The sequence below is a fragment of the Plutella xylostella genome, chromosome 21, assembly GCF_932276165.1.
Source record: "Plutella xylostella chromosome 21, ilPluXylo3.1, whole genome shotgun sequence".
Classification (NCBI taxonomy): Eukaryota; Metazoa; Arthropoda; class Insecta; order Lepidoptera; family Plutellidae; genus Plutella; species Plutella xylostella.
The window spans coordinates 5,519,927-5,544,685 of record NC_064001.1 but is presented as its reverse complement, the minus strand read 5'-3'; the positions used below and the strand labels follow the sequence as shown (position 1 = coordinate 5,544,685).

Below are 24,759 nucleotides of genomic sequence, written 5' to 3'. Positions count from 1 at the left end.
ATATGCCAGAAATAATTGCTATAATAGTTATATTTTTTCCTTCAATTTGTTTTGTTACAAATTATTTTAATGTTTGTTATATTGTTTATATCCATCTTTAATATTCTGTTGTTTTTAAGATAATTTCTTTAAAAAGGATGTGTACGCCTATAAATGGTTTTCGCAACGAAATTGTTACCTATTAATTTATCTTTGTATTTTGTGTTGTGTAAACTGCTGGCGTTCCATATTTTATAAATAAATAAATAAATAAATACTCGTAGTCTATAGGAGGATACTTACCAAGGAAACCGTTGATTTACTGGAGTAGTAAGTACCTACCACCTTTCTAGCTGAGTTAAATGGAGAGTTGTCGACTGCATCATCCATCAAATACGTATAATACTAAAATACTTATTCATCAGTTACGCCTAAGTAGATAGGTAGATACATGTTTCGGCTACTATACTCTGTTAGATACACAACAACAAAATTATATCTATCAAGTCATAATCTAAATAAATGGAAGGCCGGTAGGAAGCCCTAGTTATTCCATTGTAGGGCGATGTTTATTTGACCCAATTCTATAGCAGCGTCACCTTAACCCCAATTCGTTAATTGAAGCGGTTATTATGGGAAAATAGAATACAAAGCTGCTGAACTAAGTCTAGTTCAATTTCAAGGATCTTCGTCCCGCTAAAAGATTTATTTATTATATACCCTGACACTGAAGTTATAAAATAGTAGTTAAGTAATGGAAGGTTCGATAGTTCGATGATACAGACATGTAATACCTAGTTACCTACCTCCTATAAGGTACTACGGTAGGTTCCACTCGAGAGAGCCAGGTGCAGGTACTTACACCCCCACAGAGAATAGAGTAGAATACTACGGTACCTCATCTACCAGCAGGGCGATCACGAAAAATATAGAATCGAATTCGAGTGCGACTATTGTCAACTTGACAGCACTTTCGAACACTTTTTACCTATAGAATTGACAGTTGTCGCACTCGCATTCGATTCTATACGTTAGCTCTGTTTTTCGTGATCGCCCTTCAGTACCTAAGACGGGCAGTGCCGAGACAATATCTTCCACCCTACCCGACTCTACTCTGTATTACTCTTACTTAGGTATATTGGGCCTGTCTCGTACCATGGCATTGATATTGTTTTGTTTATACAATTTATATTAGATAGGTCAATCAATTTAAACTCACGTGTGTGATATAACACGTGAATATGCGAACAATACCAAGTATCGGACCAGCAAACGTTTAACCGTTAATAATTCAGTTTTTTGCAATTGTTATAATAACATGTTATTTGCAAGGATTTCTTCCCAAAACTCATGGCTATACCAAAGCTGGACTCAGGTCTTTAGTATTCATTGCTAACAACACACGTCTACCACTATATTTTTTTAGAAGGAGCATCACATCACTCTGACCTCGATTTTCGCCGTCCTTTACTACCTTACCACGAAAAAAGTAAATCATGACGTAGCTACAGGCTGCATCGATCTCAGATTTAAACCGAAAACAGCGATATTTGTTTAATATCATATTATTCAGATATAATAGAGTGACCCTCATAAGCGGTAGGTACCTAGTTCATGGACCAAAAACAAAATATGTGAAAATATTTTTTCTACACGAGGTATCAGGCTATATGGTCACATCAACGGCTTTTGTTTGGACCTTGACACAGTTTCAGCACTACTCTGCGTACAGGATAATTATAATTAAATATATATAACAATTTACTTGCCTTCTCAAACGGGTATCCGAGTTGCTTGCAGAGCTAGAAGATGAAGAAGAACTTTCACTGGAACTCACTGGGTAAACTTGAAACACCGCACTTGGTTTAGCCATTTTAGCTCTTTTCATATTTCAATATAAGAAAAATAACCCCTTTTAAAGGAGAAGTTTACTAAATAATAAAAGGAGTTCACTTAATGATGGCAATAATTACGAAAAAAGATTTTCAATGAAATTCAGCGAGAGAAAACGAAAGGTACGCTTTCAAAAACCGAACTGAAAATTTGGCAAACTTCATAGTTGAAAGCATAACATTGCTCGCTCTCGGTACAGTTTGTCACTGATTCTAAAATTAAATTGTAGAAGCGAAGATTGCGCGCACGCAAGTCCACAGTCATTTTAGACAGACGGCCATTCAACAAATTGAAGGCATTTATTCCAACATAACATTGAATTCTGTGATTCATACGAGGAATCGATGGTCGAAAATAAGAATTAGTCGTTTCACGGTCACCATACTTGTAGTTTCGACGGCCTTCGTTTCGTGATCTATTTGCATAATTATTACGAATGTATTTGAAATATTTTACATTATCTGTACATTGCAGACAAGGGCCTATAATGCAATTTTACTCAAGTAATATTTTAATACAAAGACGAGTACCTACTACCTACATATGTATAATGCACGTGAGTAAAGAAGTAATATGAAAATGGCGACACATGCTAAGACGTTCTGTAGGTCTGTCTATACTTCTTCATACTCCCTCGTATTATTAATTATCCCTCATTTTCAAATTGAATCTTTATGCACGGGAGTTTTACCAACCTATATTAAACATAAAGTTATTTCAAACAAACAGCAGCTTCACAGAAACAAGTATATTGTAAATCTTACACAACAACAATTATCTTAACTAAAGTCTTAATTAAAAATGAAAAATAAACTTAGGTAGGTACTTTATTATGTAACTTGTAATGCAGATGATTGTCTATCGATATCACTTTCTATAAGTGCATACTTGCAATAGATATAAATAGAACTCTTGATACATTTCTTACCATATATGCAGTAATATGGAACCAGTAAATGCTCTGCACACCAATTTAAACAGACATTAATCTCAAAAGACTAAGATCCAAGTTCATCAACCAAATACTTTGTAAAAACTTCTTTTTAAGTTTTACGGAGCCCCTGTAAGATTGTTGAGATAAACTTGGCCTGGAATACTAAACTATAGTATATCTACCTAATTAAAAATAAAGAAGCTTGCTTCCAAACCCCAAACCCATAGTTAATTGATCTTGTCACATGTTGTGTTGTTATATGTATAGATCTAACAGCATTATATAAACATTGTTTATCATTTTTAGAAGCCAAATGTGGAAGCGCTTTAAAAATGTCTTTTAGAAAACTAATTTCACTGTCAGGAAAATAAGGTATAAGTATTTTGTTCAATCCTCGATCGCACTTTTTCTCTGATGATTTCATCTAGTAGTATGGTCTTCTTGGGTTATTCTGTAAAAATAGGACGTGCATTAGATTAAACATTAGACCGGTAATTGTGTTAAAGTTTTATTGGTAAAAATATAGATAGATGAGCCTTTAAAAAATCATTAAAATTAAATTGTATAAAGTATTTTGCTTCTAACATAAAATCAAACGAAGTAATCCATAAAACATAAACTGCATAGCTATAGGTATATTCGTTGTTTTCCCGTCTCAACATCGACAACGGAACATGGCATAGACCCAAAATGTGGTCGGAAACTTCATAATCTTGCCAAAAGCTACGTAAATACTAAACTCCGCTTTACGGATATTCGCGATAAAAAAAAAGTATTCCATAGTAAAAAGTCACATTACCAACAAAGTTTCTATGGAAAAGTGTTTTTTTTTTTCGTGAATCTTTTCAGAATGACCCCCCCCCCCTGTCACTCTTTTGTCTTACTATATACCCTTATTGCAACACCCTGTATTATACAACTCACCAGGGGGTTAGGTCGGAAGCGGTAGGCCAGCATCATGCGTTTCCTGTAAGCGTCGAACTCATCGTCATCAGGAGACACCGCGTCGCCCGTCGCCGCGCCGAGGCCCAGGTTTGAACCCGGCTGGTTCGATCTACAGATTGATGTGCAGATATGAGATACGCGGATAAAGAAGTTAATGGAAATGGCGGCAGTTACGTACGATAAGAGTGAGGTTGTATCAGTCGTTCCCCATTTACAGATTGTAGTAGCAAAAAAGGTAGTGTTATAATATGGGAAATTGTTTATAATAACCATTTATTGAGGCAAATAAAACATTTGAGAGCTACTTTAGCTATAATTTACATGTTTTATCAAATTATGACGTTCGGAAATATCCTGTGAATAAATTAAATATCTATTCCAAAGTTCATCACGACCCATCACGTCCCCACTGCTGGGGCACGGGTCTCCTTCCAATGAAGGAAGGGTTTTAGGCCTAGGCCACCACGCTGGCCTATTGCGGGTTGGTGAACCCCAACACAAGCAAGCTTGTTCTGAGAGAGTTGTCGGGTAAGGGGGCAACCCGACTGTCAGATGTTTTAAAGCTTATTCCAAAGTTATTCCATTATATTTAATTCGTTTTCAATTGGGATATCTTACTTGTTGATGGGGTCGACGATACCGGTGCCCTCCGCGCCGAGCCCCTGCCCCTCGCTCCAGCCCAGCTTCTGCAGCATCTTGAAACCTGAAACAAGATAAATAAATACAGAGGATATTACGGCCGAGAAATAAAATTTCTCCATGCATCGCGCTCGCTCTTGAGGCTGCGCGCTGTGAGTGAGTGCGATGGAAAACTTTTGTCAGGTCTTAAATGCGCCCCGTACCCTTCGATTCAAGCTATTTTATACTACACTCACACGAGCAATAAAAAAGTTGACATACGGAACGGTAATGACAAGTGGAACGTTTTTATTGCTCGCCAGTGTATTTGATTAGCATGTCATTCGTCAGATGGCCAAATACAACGATAAAATTCCATCCTATATCTTGTAAGTACATACCATCTGGTGTATACGAAATTGATTATAATGCATTATATCGTTGTCGTTTACCTAACGTGTCTTTAATTGCTGATACACTGTAAAACGTTTAACATATTTATTTATTTTGTTTGCATTTTTTCCGTGTAGGTATTCATAATTGCAAGTTAAACAGTAAATTGTAGACTGAAACAACTCTAAGCGCCACAACAAACAAGTCTACCCTGTTAACCTCATTTAAAATAAAATATCGATTCATAGAAACCAACTAAACTTAAACTGCAATTATAGAAATTCATAGAATCAACCACATAGTATATTATGTTAGAAAAAACATGAAAATTCCGAGAACTTACCGAGATTATCTTCTTTTAGCTTGAACTCTTTGTAATCGCTTAGGTCTGGCTCTTTGCCCATTTTTGCCGCCGAATACTTTTCCATGAACCTGCAAATAGTACAGGGTGGGCCAGTGATAAGTTTAAATTTAAAAAAATCACAGAAAAAAAACTACAGGTAATATTTTAAAAATTCTTTTTTTATTATAAAGTCAAAAGATGGGAATTTATTTTTTAAAAATAATATCGTTTAAATGACCACCGTCGCGACTTAGGCATTCTTGCAAACGAGAATGGAAATTTGTCAATACTCTGTCGCATAGAGCCTTTGGTATTGCCGCCATCTCTTCCCTAATCTTTTCTTTTAATTCACGTAGTGCCCTTGGTTTATGGTTGTACACACGCTGTTTTAGGTATCCCCATAGAAAAAAATCTGCTGGTGACAGGTCAGGGCTCCTGGGTGGCCAGGGGATATCACCTCTCCGCGAAATCAGCTTTTTCGAGAACAGCTCTTTAACCACCGGCAGGGACTCGTTTGAGGTGTGGCAAGTGGCTCCGTCTTGCTGGAACCACGTTCGACTGTTGTATCCATCAAATTCCTGTAGCTGAGGGGACAGAAACTCACGTAACATTTTCACATACTCAGCTGAGTTGACAGTGATCGTACGGCCGCGAGAATCTTCAAAGAAATAAGGACCAATGATTCCTTTAGACGAAATTGCTGCCCATACTGTCACCTTAGGCGAATGAAGAGGTCTCTCATGCTTAGCTTTGGGATTTTCTGTACTCCAATACCTGCAGTTCTGTTTATTAACATGACCGTTCAAGTGAAAGTGGGCTTCGTCAGAAAACAAGATGTTGTTGAAGCTTTTGAAGCGCTCTAACATTGTTTCAGCAAAAAGTTTGCGTAAATTTAAATCATTAGGCTTCAATTCCTGCACCAACTGAATCTTATATGGATGTAATTTCAGATCTAATTTCAAAATACGGCGTACAGATGTGCGTGGTATTCCTAATTCAGCTGAACGTTTGCGCGTCGATAAATCTGGATTTTGTCGAACTGAATCCGAAACTCGCAGAACATTCTCTTCACTCCTGGTAGTCCGTGTGGTGCCTTCTCGTTTCATATTTAGTGTGGATCCCGTCTCTTCGAACTTCTCAACCCATTTCTTTATTAAAACTACACTCGGACATAGATTTAGGTCGTGTAAGTCGTACTCAGAGCGAAACAAACGCCTTACAATAGTGGGCGAAAAATGGTTTAAATAAAATTGCTTCACGCAAAAGGCGCGCTGCGGCCCCGTGAACCGATCCATCGCGACTAAATTTCCGAGAAACGAGCTACACGCTTGACCCCTCCCCGCAAACCGCGCGCCACAGGTTTGCGCGGGAATTGAAGTTTAAATTTAAACTTTTCGCTGGCCCACCCTGTATTATGTACTTAGCATTAGCTATGTATGATTAGCGGATACTTAAAATATAAGTATCACTATACCTGTCGCCGCCGTACGGGCCCGTTATCGACATAGATATTTAGATAACCGTCACTATAACGCGAATGACGATAAAAACGGCTCTGTGATCGGTGGAACGCGGATTAAACGAATATATCAACGTAGGTAACGGATCAGTGCCGCTGGGCCTATTCCTGTAAAATGCCCACATAATCATCATCATCATCTCAGCCATAGGACGTCCACTGCTGAACATAGGCCTCCCCCAATAGTTTCCACCTTGTCCGATCGGAGGCGGCCCGCATCCAGCGCTTCCTCGCGGACTTCACTATATCGTCCGTCCATCTCGCGAAAATCGATAAAATGCCCACATAAGTAGTGTAATCTAATGTTTACTTACGGTTTAAGACATTTATTTCTCAAAAAGAATTACAAATTCACTTACATGAGAAACAACATATTTTCTAAGTACTAAATCAATCTATATTAACAGCAGGCGTAATTATAGATAAGTACAAATATAAATGAAGGGTAGTCCTAAAATAAGATACATAAACAGATTGTAATAAAGAAATGTTTGCTAAGGTTGTGTTTACATTGTACTGATGGCGATTATGGCGAATACAAATGAAAAATATTACAGTGTTATATAAAATTTGTGCTATTTAAAATATAAATTCATATTATAAATAGGGTATAATATTATATGTATGTACACTTGAAATAATATGTAAGTATGTAAATAGTTTTACGTACTTCTTGAGTTCCTCTGGCGGCAGGAAGTCCCCGATGTGGTGCTTGCCGGCCGCCTGCTTGGTCAGCTCGTCCGCCCACTTCTCCGTGGCGCTCATCTCGCGGGTACGCAGCCTGTTGACAAGTTGTGGTATGTAATTGAATTGTAGGACACTGACTGTTGTATTAGTCTACCAATGAGGATCAGGCTCATAACGGAAAAAAAACTAATTTTGATTTTTACATTGCATGTGTTATATATATTCTGAGCACACTACTTTTAGATTTTATGAAATCCGTCTATAAATGGCCAAGTTATTTAATATTTTATAGGGCTTGGTTACCAATGTCTATTGAAGCTAAATTTAATTTAACTAAATTATACCACGTGCTCTACGGTGAAGGAAAATAAAACATCAAAACCTGCACAGCTAGGTAGATGATAGATGTGCGCCAGAAGTGCATTTTAATCATTCCAAAACGGCGATACGGCTCGCAACCTATCACGTGAGTTAGAGATTTAAATGTAAGTAGGTACTGTGAAATCTGGCGCTTGCGAGTTACCTTTGGACCTCATAACTCCTTTGGCGATTACAGTTGTGAGCATATTTATTTATATAAGTACGCTAAGAAGCAATGACAGGCGAGTAAATCTAGACTTACTTGTGTTCCCAGGTGCCCTCAGCCGTGTCCTCGTCGCTGTCGTATTCATACTTGTGCTTGCCGGCCGCCGCCAGACGCTCCACTTCGTTACGCTTTTTCAGCATATCCTGGGAAACAATGCATTAGTGTAAGAATGGGTAAAGAAGTAAATTGCTAGGATTCCCATAAATGTTCAATAGTCATAGTTATCGTAAAACAATAACCCCCTTATATTCATAAAAAAGTTAGTGGACGCTTTAGCTATTGAACTGTTTTGTCACTCTCTAACAGAGAACAATTTTGTTCTTTGACTGAGAGGGACAAAATAGTTCAATAGCAAAAGAGTCCACTAACTTTTTTATGAATAAGGGGGTAAGTTTTTTCCGCTCGCTTCTCCTTAAAAGGTTATCCCGTGGGAATTCATGGATAAAAAATGGCCTGTGTTAATCATGGGTGTCACCTAACAACAAAGATCTTATACATTGATGCAGCCGTTTTCCCGTGAAAGATTAACCGACCGAATGCCGTAGTGGTTAGTGACCCTGACTACTGAGCCGATGGTCCCGGGTTCGATTCCCGGCTGGGGCAGATATTTGTTTAAACACAGATATTTGTTCTCGGGTCTTGGATGTGCCCGTAAAATGGCAATAGGCCAGCCCCCTATTACATTGGGACTAACATAACACTCTGGCGAAAAGTGGGCGCAGCAATGCACCTCTGCCTACCCCGCAAGGGAGTACATTAGTACAAGGCGTGAGTGCGTGTTTTTTTTATTTTTTTTATTTTATTAACACCCATCCATCCAATGTAGTAGGAAGGATTTTTATTACATATGCAATTTATTATTGTCGGTAAGTTATTGCTAAATTTATTACGGCCGTTTTCAAAATACTTACCTTTGAATAAAACTCTTAAGCCTTTTCTACTCAGCACTTGTATGATCCAATATTTTAAGATAACCTGTACATTTTATACCATCCAACCAACATACCTGATACAGTAAGTTCAATTTAAAGTTATCTTCACACTTCTTCCAGTCCTCCGCACTGAGGTTGGTGGTTCCGTAGTTGGTCATAGCGTACTGCATCAGCGCTTGGTTGTTGCGGTTCACTGTCGTCAACTTCAGACCCTCCTCGTCGATCTTGGCGAGTTTTGCTCCTGTGAATTAAATATGGATATATGGATACCTGTGATAAACTGATAGTCTAATAGTATATTTGTACAATAAAGAGTTAAATAAATAGCAGAAACAGTAGCTCCCCACTTAGCATACGTAATTAACGTATGCGTTAGTTACGGAATATATCCGGATAAACTTAAACCAGTGACTGTACTTCCTATATTTAAAAAAGACAACAGAGAAGAAATGCAGTTTTATAGACCTACTAGAGGTCGCGTTGTGGCGCGGGCTGCAAGCAGCCGCGCGGGGCTTTGATGCCTTTGGTTCGGTTTCAGCAGGGTATTGACTTCAACATATCGTAGCAAATCTTTCTTGCGTTTTGTTACGCCTTAAAAACTGTTTCACTATGAATGTCTTTATTAAAGGGGTACGATGATTTTGTTTCAGGTGAGATACAGTTTTCAGTATGAATTTCGGTTTCAGCAGGGTATTGACTTGACCATACCGTAGCAAATCCTTTTTGCATTTCGTTATGCCATCAAAGCTGCTTTCACTATGAATTTCTTTATTAAGGGGGGTACTGATGATTTTGTTTTAGGTGGAATACAGTTTACAGTATGAAATTCGGTTTCAGTAGGGTATTAACTTTAACATACCATAGCAAATCTTTCTTGCATTTTGTAAGGCCTTTGATGCTTTCGGATTAGGTGGGTGTCTGTTTTCAGTATGAATTTCCATTTCAGCAGGGTATTGACTTGAATATGCCGTAGCAAATCTTTCTTGCGTTTTGTTACGCCTTAAAAACTGTGTTCACTATGATTTTTTTAAATTAAAAGGGTACTAACAATTTTGTTTCACGTGGGAAACAGTTTTCAGTATGAATTTCAGTTTCAGCAGGGTATTGACTTGAACAAACCGTAGCAAATCTTTCTTGCGTTTTCTTATGCCTTCAAAACTGTTTTCACTATGAATTTCTATATTAAAGGGGTACCTACTGATGATTTTGTTTTAGGTAGTTAGGTATACGTTTTTAGTATGAATATTGGTTTCAGCAGGGTATTGACTTGAACATACTGTAGCAAATCTTTCTTGCGTTTTGTAAGGCCTTAAAAACTATTTTCATTATGAATTTCGATATCATGTCGGTATTGATGCTTTTGTTTTTGTTTTCAAAACAGTTTTTTTTAGTATAATAATCGGTCAGCTGGCTTTACTTATAATATACCAAATGTCTGGCGTTTTCCTTTGTATTCAAATTTGAGTGAAGAATACTTATGGCTTTATGCTTATGATTTTCTTATTATGAAATGTTGCTATTATAATTACTTTAGTGGTATTCATTGCGCCTTAAAAATCCAGTAGGAAAATTCAGGTAGGTATACTTTACAATCACGTAGCGGATCTTTCTGGTGTTCAAGTTAAAGACGCATCCAAATATTCTGACCATATCCCAACACTCCATCCCGTACTCGTACTCAAAAAAATTGGTTCCTGTTACGGATTGTCTCACACAAATACGGTAGAGAAACTAATCTATATGAAAAAATTTTGGTTTCGTAAACTTTACCTAGTATCGAGCCGACATCGTTTTGTGTACAAATATTGGGTTTTTTAATACCTCATAAATCTGAGTCACCCCCATTCGCGCGTTTTTCTAGCGTCTCGATTATTAGTTTACTCTGTCCTGAAGAGAAACTTTTTCATAGAAAAGAAATACACAGGCTTTTTTTTATTCATTAATTTCTTACGTGGGTTTGCTGTTTAAGACTATTTTTACAGAACTATGTTTTACTTCAATTTAATCCATAATTGGAACTATAAACGCCCAAACATACACTTCGTCTTTTTTTATTCATTCAAGATATTTCTTAGCCACAATCGGCTCTCAGGTTATATAGTTGTGTTGACGAGGGTTTGAGTAGTGTTGCCTCGCTTCGCTCGGCTCTCCAGGGTTTGAAGTATGGTGGTTCGCATTGTTTGGCCTCGCTTCGCTCGGCTCCTCTTTTACGGTAAGGTTATACTTAAGTTGTATTGCCTCGCTGCGCTCGGCTCTTCAATGGTTGTGGTATGATGTTTTGAAATGTTTTGCCTCGCTGCGCTCGGCTTACCGAGGTTTGAGGTATGATGGTTTGGATTGTTTTGCCTCGCTGCGCTCGGCTCTCCAGTCAAACAGGCAGTTAGTGATTAAAGTAGTTTAGCCTCGCTTCGCTCGGCTCTTCTCTAGGTCTCGGAATGATAATTTCGGTTGTTTTGCCTCGTTTCGTTTGGCTTTGCACTTGCTGTTTATTGCGCTTTAGCCTCGCTTCGCTCGGCTCATCGGGTTTCCGGATGTTGATTTCAGTAGTTTTTCCTCGCTCCGCTCCACACTCTAGGTTTTGAATTGACGGTTTAGCTTCGCTCGGCTTTCCACTTCTTAAACGGGACTTTTCCCGTAGTTTTTCTTTATTGGTAATAATAATTATGATACGTAATGCCTCGCTTCGCTCGGATTTCTTTTCTTTATGGCAGGGTTACTTGTCGATCGGATGCCTCGCTGCGCTCGGCTTGTTTTATTTTGGTATAGCTTGTAGAAGGACTATGGCCTCGCTGCGCTCGGCACTTAAACTGTGGTAAAGTTGATTTACATTTTGTATGTTTTTAGGGAAAATATTTTCTCCTCTAAAAGTGGGGAGTTTTTATTTTAAAATATAATTCTTTGTATTTATCTACACAAATGCGCCATATACCACAAATCTGTCTGACCACTTCAAAGGGGTGAAAATGCTAATGTTGGTAATTTTTTCTACGTTTTTAGGGAAATTTTGATTTTTTCCCTAAAAGTGGGGGGTTTTTATTTTAAATAATTATTGTTTGTATTTATCTACACAAATGCGCGATATACCATAAATGTGTCTGACCACTTCAACGGGGTGAAATTGCTAATGTTGGTAATTTTTTATACGTTTTTAGGGAAATTTTGATTTTTTTCCTCATAAGTGGGGAGTTTTTATTATTAATTAAAAATCTATGCATTTAACTACACAAACGCGTCATACATTCGAATCTCCTCAGACTATCACAAAACGACAAAATTGCATATTTATGTAAATTTTCCACGTTTTTAGGGAAATTTAGTTTTTTTTTTCTTTAAGTGGGGAGTTTTTTTATTATTAATTAAAAATCTATGCATTTAACTACACAAAAGCGCCATACATGAATCTCCTCAGACCATCACAAAACGATAAAATTGCATATTTATGTATAATTTCTCATGTTTTTAGGGAAATTTTGTTTTTTTCCCTAAAAATGGGGAGTTTTTATTTCATAAGAAAACTAAATGCATCCACCTACACAAACGCGCTCTACAAGTCAAAACTGTCAGACCACTCAATACAGGTGAAATAGCCTTAAAACATGTAAAATTTCTCTTTTACAAAATGGCTGCCACTTCATCCGCCATTTTGATTTTTGCAGTTTTCGGAATTTTCCCATGAATTTCACCATATATCCAACCATGTACAAAGAAAAACATCACCCCACCTTCCCCCCTTCTGGGAGATCAATTCACCTCAACTTGAATCGACGTCGAACTTTTTCAAAAATATAATCTCCCGTATTTCTCAGGGTTGCCAGCCGAAAGTGATAAAAATAGTCAAATGTCATTAGTATGAGCCTTTCTGACTGAACTGCATCATTTTTTAAAATCCAAAACGGTTATTTCTATTTTTTCGGTTTTTGAGGAAAATCTCAAAATTTTCCCTAAAAATGGGGAAACTTTATTTCGTAGGTATAATCTACTCAACAAACTACACAAATGCGCTATACAAGACAAATCTCCCCAACCACTCTAAACAGGTAAAAAATCCAATCAAAGATCGTGAAAAAAAGTCACTTTTACAAAATGGCCGCCAAAGCAGTCCGCCATTTTGTTTTTTCAACTTTTCGGAATTTTCCCATAAACTGCACCATACACCAGACCATGTCCAAAAAAAATCATCACCCCGCCTGCCTCCCTTCTGGGAGATCAATTCACCTCAAGTTGGGTCGACGTAAAAAATTCCGAAAAAATATAACCTCGCCTATCGCGCAGGGTTGCCAGTCGAAAGTAATAAAAATGGTCAAATGTCATTAGTACGGGTCTTTCCGACAAAACTGCATCAAATTTTAAAATCAAAAGTGGCCATTTCTACTTTTCATGTTTTTGGGGAAAATCTCGAAATTTACCCTAAAAATGGGGAAAATTCTTTCACATGGCAACTCTACTCGTCAAACTGCACAACCGCTCCATACAAGTCAAACCTGTCAAATGCCCCCAACACGATAAAAAAATGCTTTGAAAATTTCCCATGTTTTTAGGGAAATTTTGTTTTTTTCCCTAACAATGGGGAGTTTTTATTTCATAGAAAAATTAAGTGTACCTAAACACACAAACGCGCTCTACAAGTCAAAACTGTCAGACCCCTCAATACAGGTGAAATAGCCTTTAAACATGTAAAATTTCTCTTTTACAAAATGGCTGCCACTTCATCCGCCATTTTGATTTTTGCAGTTTTCGGAATTTTCCCATGAATTTCACCATATATCCAACCATGTACAAAGAAAATCATCACCCCACCTCCTCCTCTTCTGGGAGATCAATTCACCTCAACTTGAATCGACGTCGAACTTTTTCAAAAATATAATCTCCCGTATTTCTCAGTGTTGCCAGCCGAAAGTAATAAAAATAGTCAAATGTCATTAGTATGAGCCTTTCTGACTAAACTGCATCATTTTTTTAAATCCAAAACGGTTATTTCTATTTTTTATGTTTTTGGGGAAAATCTCAAATTTTTCCCTAAAAATGGGGAAATTTTATTTAGTAGGTATAGTCTACTCAACAAACTACACAAATGCGCCATACAAGACAAATCTCCCCAACCACTCTAAATAGGTAAAAAATCAAATCAAAAATCGTGAAAAAAAGTCACTTTTACAAAATGGCCGCCAAAGCAGTCCGCCATTTTGTTTTTTCAACTTTTCGGAATTTTCCCATAAACTGCACCATACATCAGACCGTGTACAAAAAAAATCATCACCCCACCTGCCTCCCTTCTGGGAGATCAATTCACCTCAAGTTGGATCGACGTAAAAAAATCCGAAAAAATATAATCTCGCCTATCGCGCAGGGTTGCCAGTCGAAAGTAATAAAAATGGTCAAATGTCATTAGTACGGGTCTTTCCGACAAAACTGCATCAAATTTTAAAATCAAAAGTGGCCATTTCTACTTTTCATGTTTTTGGGGAAAATCTCGAAATTTACCCTAAAAATGGGGAAAATTCTTTCCTATGGCAACTCTACTCGTCAAACTACACAACCGCTCCATACAAGTCAAACCTGTCAAATGCCCCCAACACGATAAAAAAATGCTTTGAAAATCCCCGAAAAATCACGTTTTTATAAAAAAATCTGCCCTCCCCCCGAAATAAAAAAAATACAATTTTTTGGAATTTTCCCTTAAATTTCATCATGTGCCTCATCGTTTACAAAAAACAGCATCCCCCCACCTCCCCCCCTTCCGGGAGATCAATTCACCTCAAGTCGGGTCTGACACGCCCTTAACTTTGCTTCACTGCAACTCGGCCGCCATTTTGTTTTTTTATTTTTTTATATTTTTTTTATAATCTGTCAGACATTCTTAGTACACCCTCGAAATATAAAAAAATGTATGGTCACCAAAATGGAGGAACAAAAAAAATTTTTTTTTTTTACTACTTTTTTTAAAAAGTCGGATTTTTTCTCTACTCACCCGAGCACCTTGTACATTTCCCTAAAACATTTTTATATCAAAAAATGGCTCCTTCTGGGAGAACTACTATGTCAGTCAGTGAGTGAGTGGTAATCCAGCTTTATATATTATAATAGCACTAATATCAGTAATTTCCAAGGTATTTGAAAAATATATTTATAATTCTTTGACATCATTTTTTGACAAGCACAATATTATTATAGACGAGCAAAAGGGGTTTCGAAAAAATATGACTATAAATTTAGCAATTTTTGAATTCTTAAGTAAAGTAATGACATGTATAGATGAAAAAACTCCCGTATGTGCCATATACCTACATGGACTTGACTAAAGCCTTTGACTACGTAAATCATAATATATTAATTAGTAAACTGAAATCATACGGTATCAGGGGCAACGTTATTGAACTCATAAAGTCATACTTAAGCAATAGGAAACAATGTACACAAATAACCAAAATGTGTCCTAAAACTAAAATGGAAATAAAATACCTTTCGGATAATAGAGAAATACTACATGGAGTTCCTCAGGGCAGTGTACTGGGCCCACTGTTATTCCTGACTTATATTAATGACCTTCCTAAACATGTTTCCAATCCCATGATCCTTTTCGCAGATGATAGCACTGTCATAATAAAATGCACAGATAAACTCAGCTATGAGGAGACAATAAATAAGAACCTGTCAGAAATTATAAACTGGTTAGATGACAATAGCTTGGTAGCTAATCTCGGTAAGACTAAATTAATGATGTTTCATCAGAGAAAAACCATTCCTGATGTTACAATAACTTACAACAACCAGCCCGTAAATGAAACACGAGTAACTAAATTTCTAGGTCTTAATATAGACAACCAACTAACGTGGAACGATCATGCGAATGATCTTTGTTCAAAGCTCAGTAAACACTCATATATGCTTTTCAGACTGAGAGGTATTGTTAATATGGATACACTTATAATAGCCTATCATGCATATGTGGCATCCACACTTCGTTATGGGATAATTTTTTGGGGCAACTGCACTAAAAAAGATACAATATTTAAAGCGCAAAAAAGAATTATCAGATCAATGTGTGGTCTTAAAACGACAGACAGCTGTAAGCCGTACTTTAAAAAAAAATGAAATATTAACTCTAACAAGTCTTTATATCTACGAAGTCGCGTTATTTGTAAAAACAAATCCTAATCTCTTCATCAAAGCAGCAGATGTACATCACTCCAGTAGAATCCGTTCGATCCATAGGAATAGGATATGTATCCAAAGCTCAAAGACTGCTTTAATGAATAAAAGTGTTTTCTGCATGTCACCACTTATCTATAACAAAATACCGAACAGTATTAGAGATTTAGACCTAAAATTATTTAAAAGAAAATTATTTAAATTATTGACTGATAAATGCTATTATACGATAACAGAATTTTTTGGAGATACTACAATATAGGTAACGAATGAGATTGACAATGACTACTCGGTTACAAATTATTTACTTTATGACATTGACTTTTTCTAATTACTTACAATCTATTTATTTACTCACCTTAGCTATTATTTAATACCTATTTAATTTAAATTTAATTATTGATTGATAATATTGTTAATTGGATACCTTCTTTTGTACATTTGCCTGTTACTATTAGTTTGCATGTGTATTAACTAGTGTGCTATATCACTAAATGTTCGTATGCTTAATAAGCAGTACATGGAATGTACCTACTACCAATTGTATAAGATCTCCATTTACCTGTGTACACGAATAAAGAGTTTGATTTGATTTGATTTGATAAAAGTCTGACGGCCACAGGTATATGAGAGAGAGAAGTCAATATAACGACAGCATAAAAAACAATATTAAAATGGCGGAAGTTACAAAAGTGGGAGTAGAAAAATATACCCGCGAATAATGAATATCCGAGATAGCATGAGTCCACCGAGACTACTTGCGCTTGCTCTCTTACATACTCCGCGAGAATTAATACCCTTTTACTGTCACTTGTATGCAACGCCATCTTCATTTGGGTTCTTTATCTGCACGTGTTATATCAGCTACTTAGGTGTCTAGCTAGGTTTTTTATATATACAAGCTCCTGTCGTCGCTTCACAAGTTCGTTATCAACGTGTATAAACGAAATTCGCCATATATACGGCGCTGCGACTGGTAAAAGATTTTATCGACGTCGATAACGGCGCCATGCCGCGGGAAAAGACGCTTTCGCCATTACATACGGTGAACGCGCATTATTCAAATTTATCGACGTCGATAACGGGTCCGTGCCGCGGAGACAGACGCCAGTAGATACAAGAGCCTACACACCTGGTAGAGGCAGCATGGGCTCTTACGTATGTATGTGCTTATGAAAGCAAGTCTAGCTACCACAGACAGAAGCTTGTACACACCCGGTAGAGGCGGCGCGGGCGGCGTGTCCGGTACAGTCGGCAGCGGCAGCTCGGCCGGGTCGTCCCCCCACCGCGACTTCTTGCGCTTGCGGCGCTCGCGCTTCACCTCGCGCTCCTCGTCGCTCTGGGAGCTCTCGCGCTTCACTGTCCACGGGTGTTGGGGCTTCTTGCGCTTACTCTCATAGACACACTCCGAAGACTTGCATGAAACGCCATCTTTAATTGGTTTCTTTATCGGCACGCGTTATAATAGCTATCAAGCCCCGCTGCATGAGTCCTTTATCGGCTTGGATAAACCCTATATCGCCAACACAGCGCTGTCATAGATGGAACGCGCATTATTCAAATTTATCGACGTCGATAACGGGTCTGTGCCGCGGGTACAGACGCTTGTAGATACGACCGCCATGTTAATTTTGTTTCTTTATCTGCACGCGTTAAAACAGCTATCAATCCCCGCTGCACGAGTTCTTTATCGACGTGGATAAACCCTATATCGCCATAACCACGCTGATAGATGGAACGCGCATTATTAAAATTTATCGACGTCAATAAAGAACCCGTGTAGCAAGTGCAGCTACCATAGACAGAAGCGCCTACACACCCGGTAGAGGCGGCGCGGGCGGCGTGTCCGGTACAGTCGGCAGCGGCAGCTCGGCCGGGTCGTCCCCCCACCGCGACTTCTTGCGCTTGCGGCGCTCGCGCTTCACCTCGCGCTCCTCGTCGCTCTGGGAGCTCTCGCGCTTCACTGTCCACGGGCATTGCGGCTTCTTGCACTTACTCACATAGACACACTTTTACTAACCTTGTATGCAACGCCATCTTCATTTGGTTCTTTTATCTACACTCGTTTTGACGGCTATTAATCCCCGCCATCTTCATTTGGTTTCTTTATCTACACTCGTTTTGACGGCTATTAATCCCCGCCATCTTCATTTGGTTTCTTTATCTGCATGCTTTATAAAAGCTATCAATCCCCGCTGCACGAGTTCTTTATCGACGTGGATAAACCCTATATCGCGATTCGCCATTAGGGCGCTGTAACTAATGGAACGCGCATAATTTAATTTTATCGACATCGATAACTGGTCCATGCCGCTGGGACAGACGCTTGTAGATATATAAGAACCTACCTGGTAGAGTCAAAAGCTTGTACATATAAGAGCCTAGATACCTGCTAAAGGCGGCATGGGCTCTTATGTATGTATGTGCTTATGAAAGCAAGTCTAGCTACCACAGACAGAAGCGCCTACACACCCGGTAGAGGCGGCGCGGGCGGCGTGTCCGGTACAGTCGGCAGCGGCAGCTCGGCCGGGTCGTCCCCCCACCGCGACTTCTTGCGCTTGCGGCGCTCGCGCTTCACCTCGCGCTCCTCGTCGCTCTGGGAGCTCTCGGGCTTCACTGTCCACGGGTGTTGGGGCTTCTTGCGCTTACTATCATACACACACTCTTTTACTAACACTTATATGCAACGCCATTTTGATTTTGTTTCTTTATATGCACACACACCCCGCGGGAATTAATAACCTTATGTATGCAACGCCATCATAATTTCAAATTCAAATTCAAATTCAAATGGTTTAATCGACGTAAAATTTTACAATTATTTGTCGATAGTCATCTACCGCCATTTCACAAAGGCCCCGTCATTGAGAAGGAAAGAAATGGCGAAAGAAACTCCTCGAGCATCTTTTCAACTTTTTCCTTATTATCTATTACAATTTTTACTTATATCTAGTACCTACAATTTTACTTAAGTACCTATATCCATTTCATTTTTTCAATAGCCTTAGCTGAGGTGGACAAGACCACGCGTTTTTGTCGTTTAAATAATCATTTATACTATAGTAAGCTTTACTACATAATGTAGCTTTAACATAATTCTTAAATTTTTGCTCAGTAAGGTTTATTGCTTCATTTGATAATTTATTATAAAAACGTATACAGTTCCCCATGAATGATGTGTTTGTTTTCGAAAGTCTGAGTGTGGGGAAAAGCAACTTATTTTTGTTTCTGGTCTCAATACCGTGAGTGGCTCCTACTTTACTAAATGAATTTAAGTTTTTACGAACATACATAATATTTTCATAGATATATTGGCATGGAACAGTTAGTATACCTATTTCCTTAAACGTATGTCTTAATGAAATTCTAGACCCTAATACATATATGGCTCGAATTGCTCGTTTTTGCAGAACAAAGATTTGATTAATGTCAGCCGCTCGTCCCCACAATAGAATTCCGTAAGACATAACACTATGAAAATAACTAAAATACACAAGCCTGGCTGTATCTACATCTGTTAGCTGTATTTTGTTTCTTTATCTACACGCCCCTATTTCTATAACAGCTATCAATCCCCGCTGCACGAGTCCTTTATCGACGTGGATAAAGCTTATATCGCAATTCGACATAACGGCGCTGCAATAGGTGGTACGAGCATGAAATCCCTGCTGCATGAGTCCTTTATCGACATGGATAAATCTTATATCGCAATTCGACATAACGGCGCTGCAATAGGTGGTACGAGCATGAAATCCCCGCTGCATGAGTCCTTTATCGACGTGAATAAACCATATATCGCAATTCGCCATTACGTCGCTGCGATTGATAGAATGCGCATTAAACGAATTTATCGACGTCGATAATGCGGCATGGGCTCTTATGTATGTATGTGCTTATGAAAGCAAGTACCAGCTACCACAGACAGAAGCGCCTACACACCCGGTAGAGGCGGCGCGGGCGGCGTGTCCGGTACAGTCGGCAGCGGCAGCTCGGCCGGGTCGTCCCCCCACCGCGACTTCTTGCGCTTGCGGCGCTCGCGCTTCACCTCGCGCTCCTCGTCGCTCTGGGAGCTCTCGCGCTTCACTGTCCACGGGTATTGGGGCTTCTTGCAATTACTCACATACACACACTCCGCAAGATTTTATACCATTGTACTAACACTAGTATGCAACGCCTTCTTTATTTTGTTTCTTTATCTGCACGCGTTATTACAGCTATCAATCCCGGCTGCACGAGTGCTTTATCGACATCGATAGACGCTATATCACAATTCGCCATTACGTCGCTGCAATAGGTGGTACGAGCATGAAATCCCCGCTGCATGAGTCCTTTATCGACATGGATAAACCTTATATCGCAATTCAACATAACGGCGCTGCAATAGGTGGTACGAGCATGAAACGAATTTTATCGACGTCGATAAGGAACCCGTGTAGCGGGCGCAGCTTCATAGACAGAAGCTTGTACACACCCGGTAGAGGCGGCGCGGGCGGCGTGTCCGGTACAGTCGGCAGCGGCAGCTCGGCCGGGTCGTCCCCCCACCGCGACTTCTTGCGCTTGCGGCGCTCGCGCTTCACCTCGCGCTCCTCGTCGCTCTGGGAGCTCTCGCGCTTCACTGTCCACGGGTATTGGGGCTTCTTGCAATTACTCACATACACACACTCCGCAAGATTTTATACCATTGTACTAACACTAGTATGCAACGCCTTCTTTATTTTGTTTCTTTATCTGCACGCGTTATTACAGCTATCAATCCCGGCTGCACGAGTGCTTTATCGACATCGATAGACGCTATATCACAATTCGCCATTACGTCGCTGCAATAGGTGGTACGAGCATGAAATCCCCGCTGCATGAGTCCTTTATCGACATGGATAAACCTTATATCGCAATTCAACATAACGGCGCTGCAATAGGTGGTACGAGCATGAAACGAATTTTATCGACGTCGATAAGGAACCCGTGTAGCGGGCGCAGCTTCATAGACAGAAGCTTGTACACACCCGGTAGAGGCGGCGCGGGCGGCGTGTCCGGTACAGTCGGCAGCGGCAGCTCGGCCGGGTCGTCCCCCCACCGCGACTTCTTGCGCTTGCGGCGCTCGCGCTTCACCTCGCGCTCCTCGTCGCTCTGGGAGCTCTCGCGCTTCACTGTCCACGGGTATTGGGGCGGCGCGGCTTGGGTGCTGGGAAGAGAAGTGAGGTATGGTTAAAAGTTCATAAATAAACATTTAAAAATTGCATTCTTGTTAAAAATATTATCTTTGGATATTTTTCTGTTAATGAAAACGAGAAGATACAAAATACCTACATAAAATTTTAATGAAAGATATATTAGACTGCGTTTTTAGGCAAAAAGTAGACCAATAACAAATATAGGGATAAATTTCAGATATTAGAATTTTAGACATAATTTTTTGTCTCATTTTGCTACTCATTTCTTTGTTATATGCCGAGTTGCAGAAAGGGACTTTAAGCTAATGTCGACATTAAATCTATGTATGTCTCTTTCTGTCCGTATACTGTCAAAGCAAGGCAACAATACATTTAATGCCGACATTAACTTAAAGATCTTTTCTGCAACTCAGTGTTAGTCTTTTACTTGACAACTTTTAAATTTAAACACACCTGTCCCTAGAGTTTTCCTCCTTCACATTGTACTTCTCCCCATCATTACTGTCTTCATCCTCCAAGCTGAACTCTGGCTCATATTTATCCTCCGGTTTCACTTCAGGTTTTTTATCCTCAGCGCGGAACTTATTCACTAGGTCCCGGAACGCCTTATACTCACTTGAGTTCTGGTTGTGGAGAAACCTGAAAGAAGGTTGGTAAAGTGAGTTTTGTGGAGCATGAGAGCATTAGGTAAAGGTGTATCTCAAGGCCTGAAAAGGTTTTGCGGAGTGCAGTGGGGTGTTGGCTTCATTTTAAATTCCATTTATTTTTTATGCATACTGGTTCATTTATCGCTGCGCAAATTATCGTATTTTGAACCATAAAACGCATAAAACCTATACTCATCATATTATGAAGTACAGGTTTTACTTCACATTTTATCAAGAAATATTCTAATGTGTATTTTAACCATTTCCAAACGCAATATTATGTGCACAAGAAAAACACTACTATTTTTCCCACTCCACCGCACTCCAAATAGTCCATCGGACTTAGTAGAGGTATTAATAAAAAAGTAATTAAGAGAATACAGCACGGCACGTCCTCAGTAGTGGCATTACCACATATTTTGGTCTTGTGTGGCTTTCAGCACGTTTTCCCAGTGGTCGCCGTTTCGCGCGACGTCGGCGGCGGCGCGGGCGGCGGCCGGCGATACACCTGGCGAGAGAACTACACACACCGAGTCAGCTTATTGGCCTGTGCACCCACTGTTTGTCGACTGTACTGTGGCCTTGGTATAAAGTTTTTAGTTATGTAGTTATGTTCTAGGTACTCGCCTCTATGTCTGTTGCAGACAAAGCTATTATAGTTTTTGGAGTTTTATTGAAGTAAGATAAATTTCTACTGCAAATGAATTAATTTCGAGTAAAGAAGACAGATGAAGAGTAAGATAAGTAAATGAGGGCTTATTAGTATACATGAAGATTGAGATGATAATAAAAGTAAACAACATCAATTCACAAATTCGTAAGTGCAGTAATAGAAATTCTAGTAATTTAGAGGAAAAATAACTTATACCAAGGCCTTGTTGAAAAATTGGTACAGAACAACTTGTTTGTACTTATGTTTTGTACCAGAACAGAGTACAAAATTAATCCCATACAAAGAAGTATGGGGCTTGTGCTAGACAAGGAACAAAAACATGGTTCATTTACCTTGACTGCTACTCGGTGGCAGTGGAATATTTCCTGGCTCCATATCACTTGGTTGAGGAATCTGGTTCATGGACATCTGGGGCATTGGGGGGGGAATGTTGTGGTGGTTCATATTGTCCTGGCGATTCTGGGAGTCATTTGAGTCAGACATCGAATTCATAGAGTTGGGAGGAGGCATGTTTGGAGGCATAAAAGACATGTTGGGTGGAGGCCCATTCCTGCCATCAAACATTGGTCTGTTGGGTCCAAATGGACCTTGGCCCATGAATGGCATATTATTGCTCATTGAATGCGGGGGCATTCCAGAAGGAGGTGGCGGTGGGGGCGCTCCGGGACGCATCATGGGACCGTTAGGGAAAGGAGGACCATAGTATGGGGGCATAGGACCATTGGGACCATTAGGCCCACACATATTTGGTCTGCCATTTGGCCCCATAAAAGGTGGCATACCAAAGTTTGGCGGTCCACCCATGAAAGGGGGCATTGGGCCGCCAGGAGGCAAAGGGGGCATGTTATGGCCACCAGGACCCATCATTTGGCCCATACCCATATTGGGTCTAGGTGCCATATTCTGACCCATATTGTTAGGGCCACTTGACATATTAATTGGTCCAGGCCCCATATTATTTTGGTTATGCCCCATGTTATTAGATCCAGGCCCCATATTGGGAGGCCCCATGTTAGGGGCAGATGTCATATTTTGGTTGTTTCCTTGGTCACCCATATTGTAGCCGGGAGGGCCAGGTGGAATGTTCCATGGATTGATGGGCTGTTCTGATTCGTTGTTAGAATTGTCGCGGTTGTCAGGGTGCATTATAGGGATTTGCATGAGGGATGGGATATTTTTGTTTTCTTGTTGCATTCTCTCGTCCATATTGGATGCCCCAGGGCTATGTCCTCGGTGGTGGCCTCTGTCACTCCACCTGCGACGCCTGTCTCTGAAATTAAAGGACACCAATGAACTCTAATAAAGCTTTAACGGAATAGGAGCAAAGGAATATATAATAAAAATATGGACAACTGTACCTATGGCCTCCATCATCAGAGCGTCTCCTGTCATCTCTATGATGGTGCCGTCCTCCATCTCTGTTTCCGCTCCTTCCTCTATGACCATCATCTCGGCCAACATGCTCCTCAGTCCTCTCTTGGGTAGTGTCCTGTCGGTCGCACTGACTCTCTTCTTCAGAGGGTTGTTCATTCCCTCTCTCCAACTTTTGTTTTTCTTCTTTCTCCTGGTTCTGCTTCTCAAGAAGTGTCTTGAAGTGGTTCATGAAACTCCCGTCGTTGGAGAAAATGTTGCTGGAATTGTCTTCCTGTTTACCAAGTCTGTAGATGATAAATTAATAATTATATGGCAAATATAGTAATTAACATGTAAACAACAAACAGGAGTGTATTGTCTTGACACTACTGTGAACTTTATTTGGGGAACTCTCCCTGCAATGTTGGGAGTCTCTCGTGGCAAAAAACAACACCTTTAATATAACACTTTACTTAATTAGGATATAAAAGGCGGTCTTAGTCTGTAACAATCTTTTCCAGACATCTTTGGATGGATGGACTTAGGGACAGAAATTGGGTGCACTGTACAAAGGGATCGGTATAATGCTCATTTGTACTTAGAAAGTGTAATGTATGTGGTGAGAATATCTTACTGGGCTAATTTGGCTTGTGCCGCAAGAGCTGCGGCCTGTTTTTGTGCCTCCAGTTTCGCTTGAATCTCCATTTTCTTTTTCTCGATGATTTGCTCTTGTTTTGTCATTTGAGCCCATCTTGTACTCAGTGATGACTTGTTCCTAAGATCTTTATTAAAAGGAAGCATGGCTACAGCGTAGCCTTTCAGAATTATCGCACAATTGTATGGAAAAGCGGAAAATTAACTGTAAAAACTGGTGAAATAAAAATCACTGCACACCGGACATTGACAATTTGACAACTTCAAACAAATCACAGACAGC

The 24,759-nt window shown here is 39.6% G+C and overlaps 3 protein-coding genes across 6 annotated transcripts in view; all 3 read right to left on the bottom strand.

Moving 5' to 3' along the window:
• LOC105395940 (membrane-anchored lipid-binding protein LAM4) overlaps positions 1-1,890 on the bottom strand; it is a 53,369-nt gene extending 51,479 nt beyond the window's left edge. For all 3 annotated transcript variants that reach the window (XM_048628799.1, XM_048628798.1, XM_048628800.1), the window contains exon 1: positions 1,749-1,890. In XM_048628799.1, the coding sequence (XP_048484756.1) occupies positions 1,749-1,867 (119 nt within the window). In that variant the 5' untranslated portion in view covers positions 1,868-1,890. The remainder of the gene's footprint in view (positions 1-1,748) is intronic.
• A 715-nt stretch (positions 1,891-2,605) lies between these two features.
• On the bottom strand, positions 2,606-24,748 carry LOC105395908 (SURP and G-patch domain-containing protein 1). Of its 2 annotated transcripts, none has more exons than XM_048628521.1 (13): positions 24,457-24,748; positions 23,828-24,127; positions 22,802-23,739; positions 22,208-22,316; positions 21,603-21,788; positions 20,982-21,160; positions 8,904-9,070; positions 7,934-8,040; positions 7,295-7,405; positions 5,106-5,194; positions 4,370-4,454; positions 3,731-3,860; positions 2,606-3,257 (listed from the first exon to the last, which is right to left on the bottom strand). In XM_048628521.1, exons 1-13 carry the CDS (start codon positions 24,621-24,623, stop codon positions 3,231-3,233), a joined length of 2,595 nt encoding a protein of 864 aa, XP_048484478.1. In that variant the 5' UTR covers positions 24,624-24,748; the 3' UTR covers positions 2,606-3,230. The 2 variants fall into 2 exon arrangements, with proteins under 2 accessions (XP_048484478.1, XP_048484479.1); XM_048628522.1 differs by having other exon boundaries at positions 20,982-21,157.
• Positions 5,124-6,527, bottom strand: LOC125490157 (transposable element Tc3 transposase). The gene has a single exon (XM_048628523.1). It carries the CDS (start codon positions 6,398-6,400, stop codon positions 5,312-5,314), a length of 1,089 nt encoding a protein of 362 aa, XP_048484480.1. The 5' UTR covers positions 6,401-6,527; the 3' UTR covers positions 5,124-5,311.
• Positions 24,749-24,759: the final 11 nt, after the last annotated feature.

Coding starts and splice junctions, on each gene's coding strand:
- LOC125490157 (XM_048628523.1), bottom strand. CDS start 6,400: ATGGATCGGTTCACGGGGCCGCAGCGCGCCTTTTGCGTGAAGCAATTT.
- LOC105395908 (XM_048628521.1), bottom strand. CDS start 24,623: ATGCTTCCTTTTAATAAAGATCTTAGGAACAAGTCATCACTGAGTACA. Junction 21,789..22,207: donor ACACAAGACCAAAATATGTG/GTAATGCCACTA, acceptor ACCTTCTTTCAG/GTTTCTCCACAACCAGAACT. Junction 4,455..5,105: donor GCTAAAAGAAGATAATCTCG/GTAAGTTCTCGG, acceptor ATCTTGTTTCAG/GTTTCAAGATGCTGCAGAAG.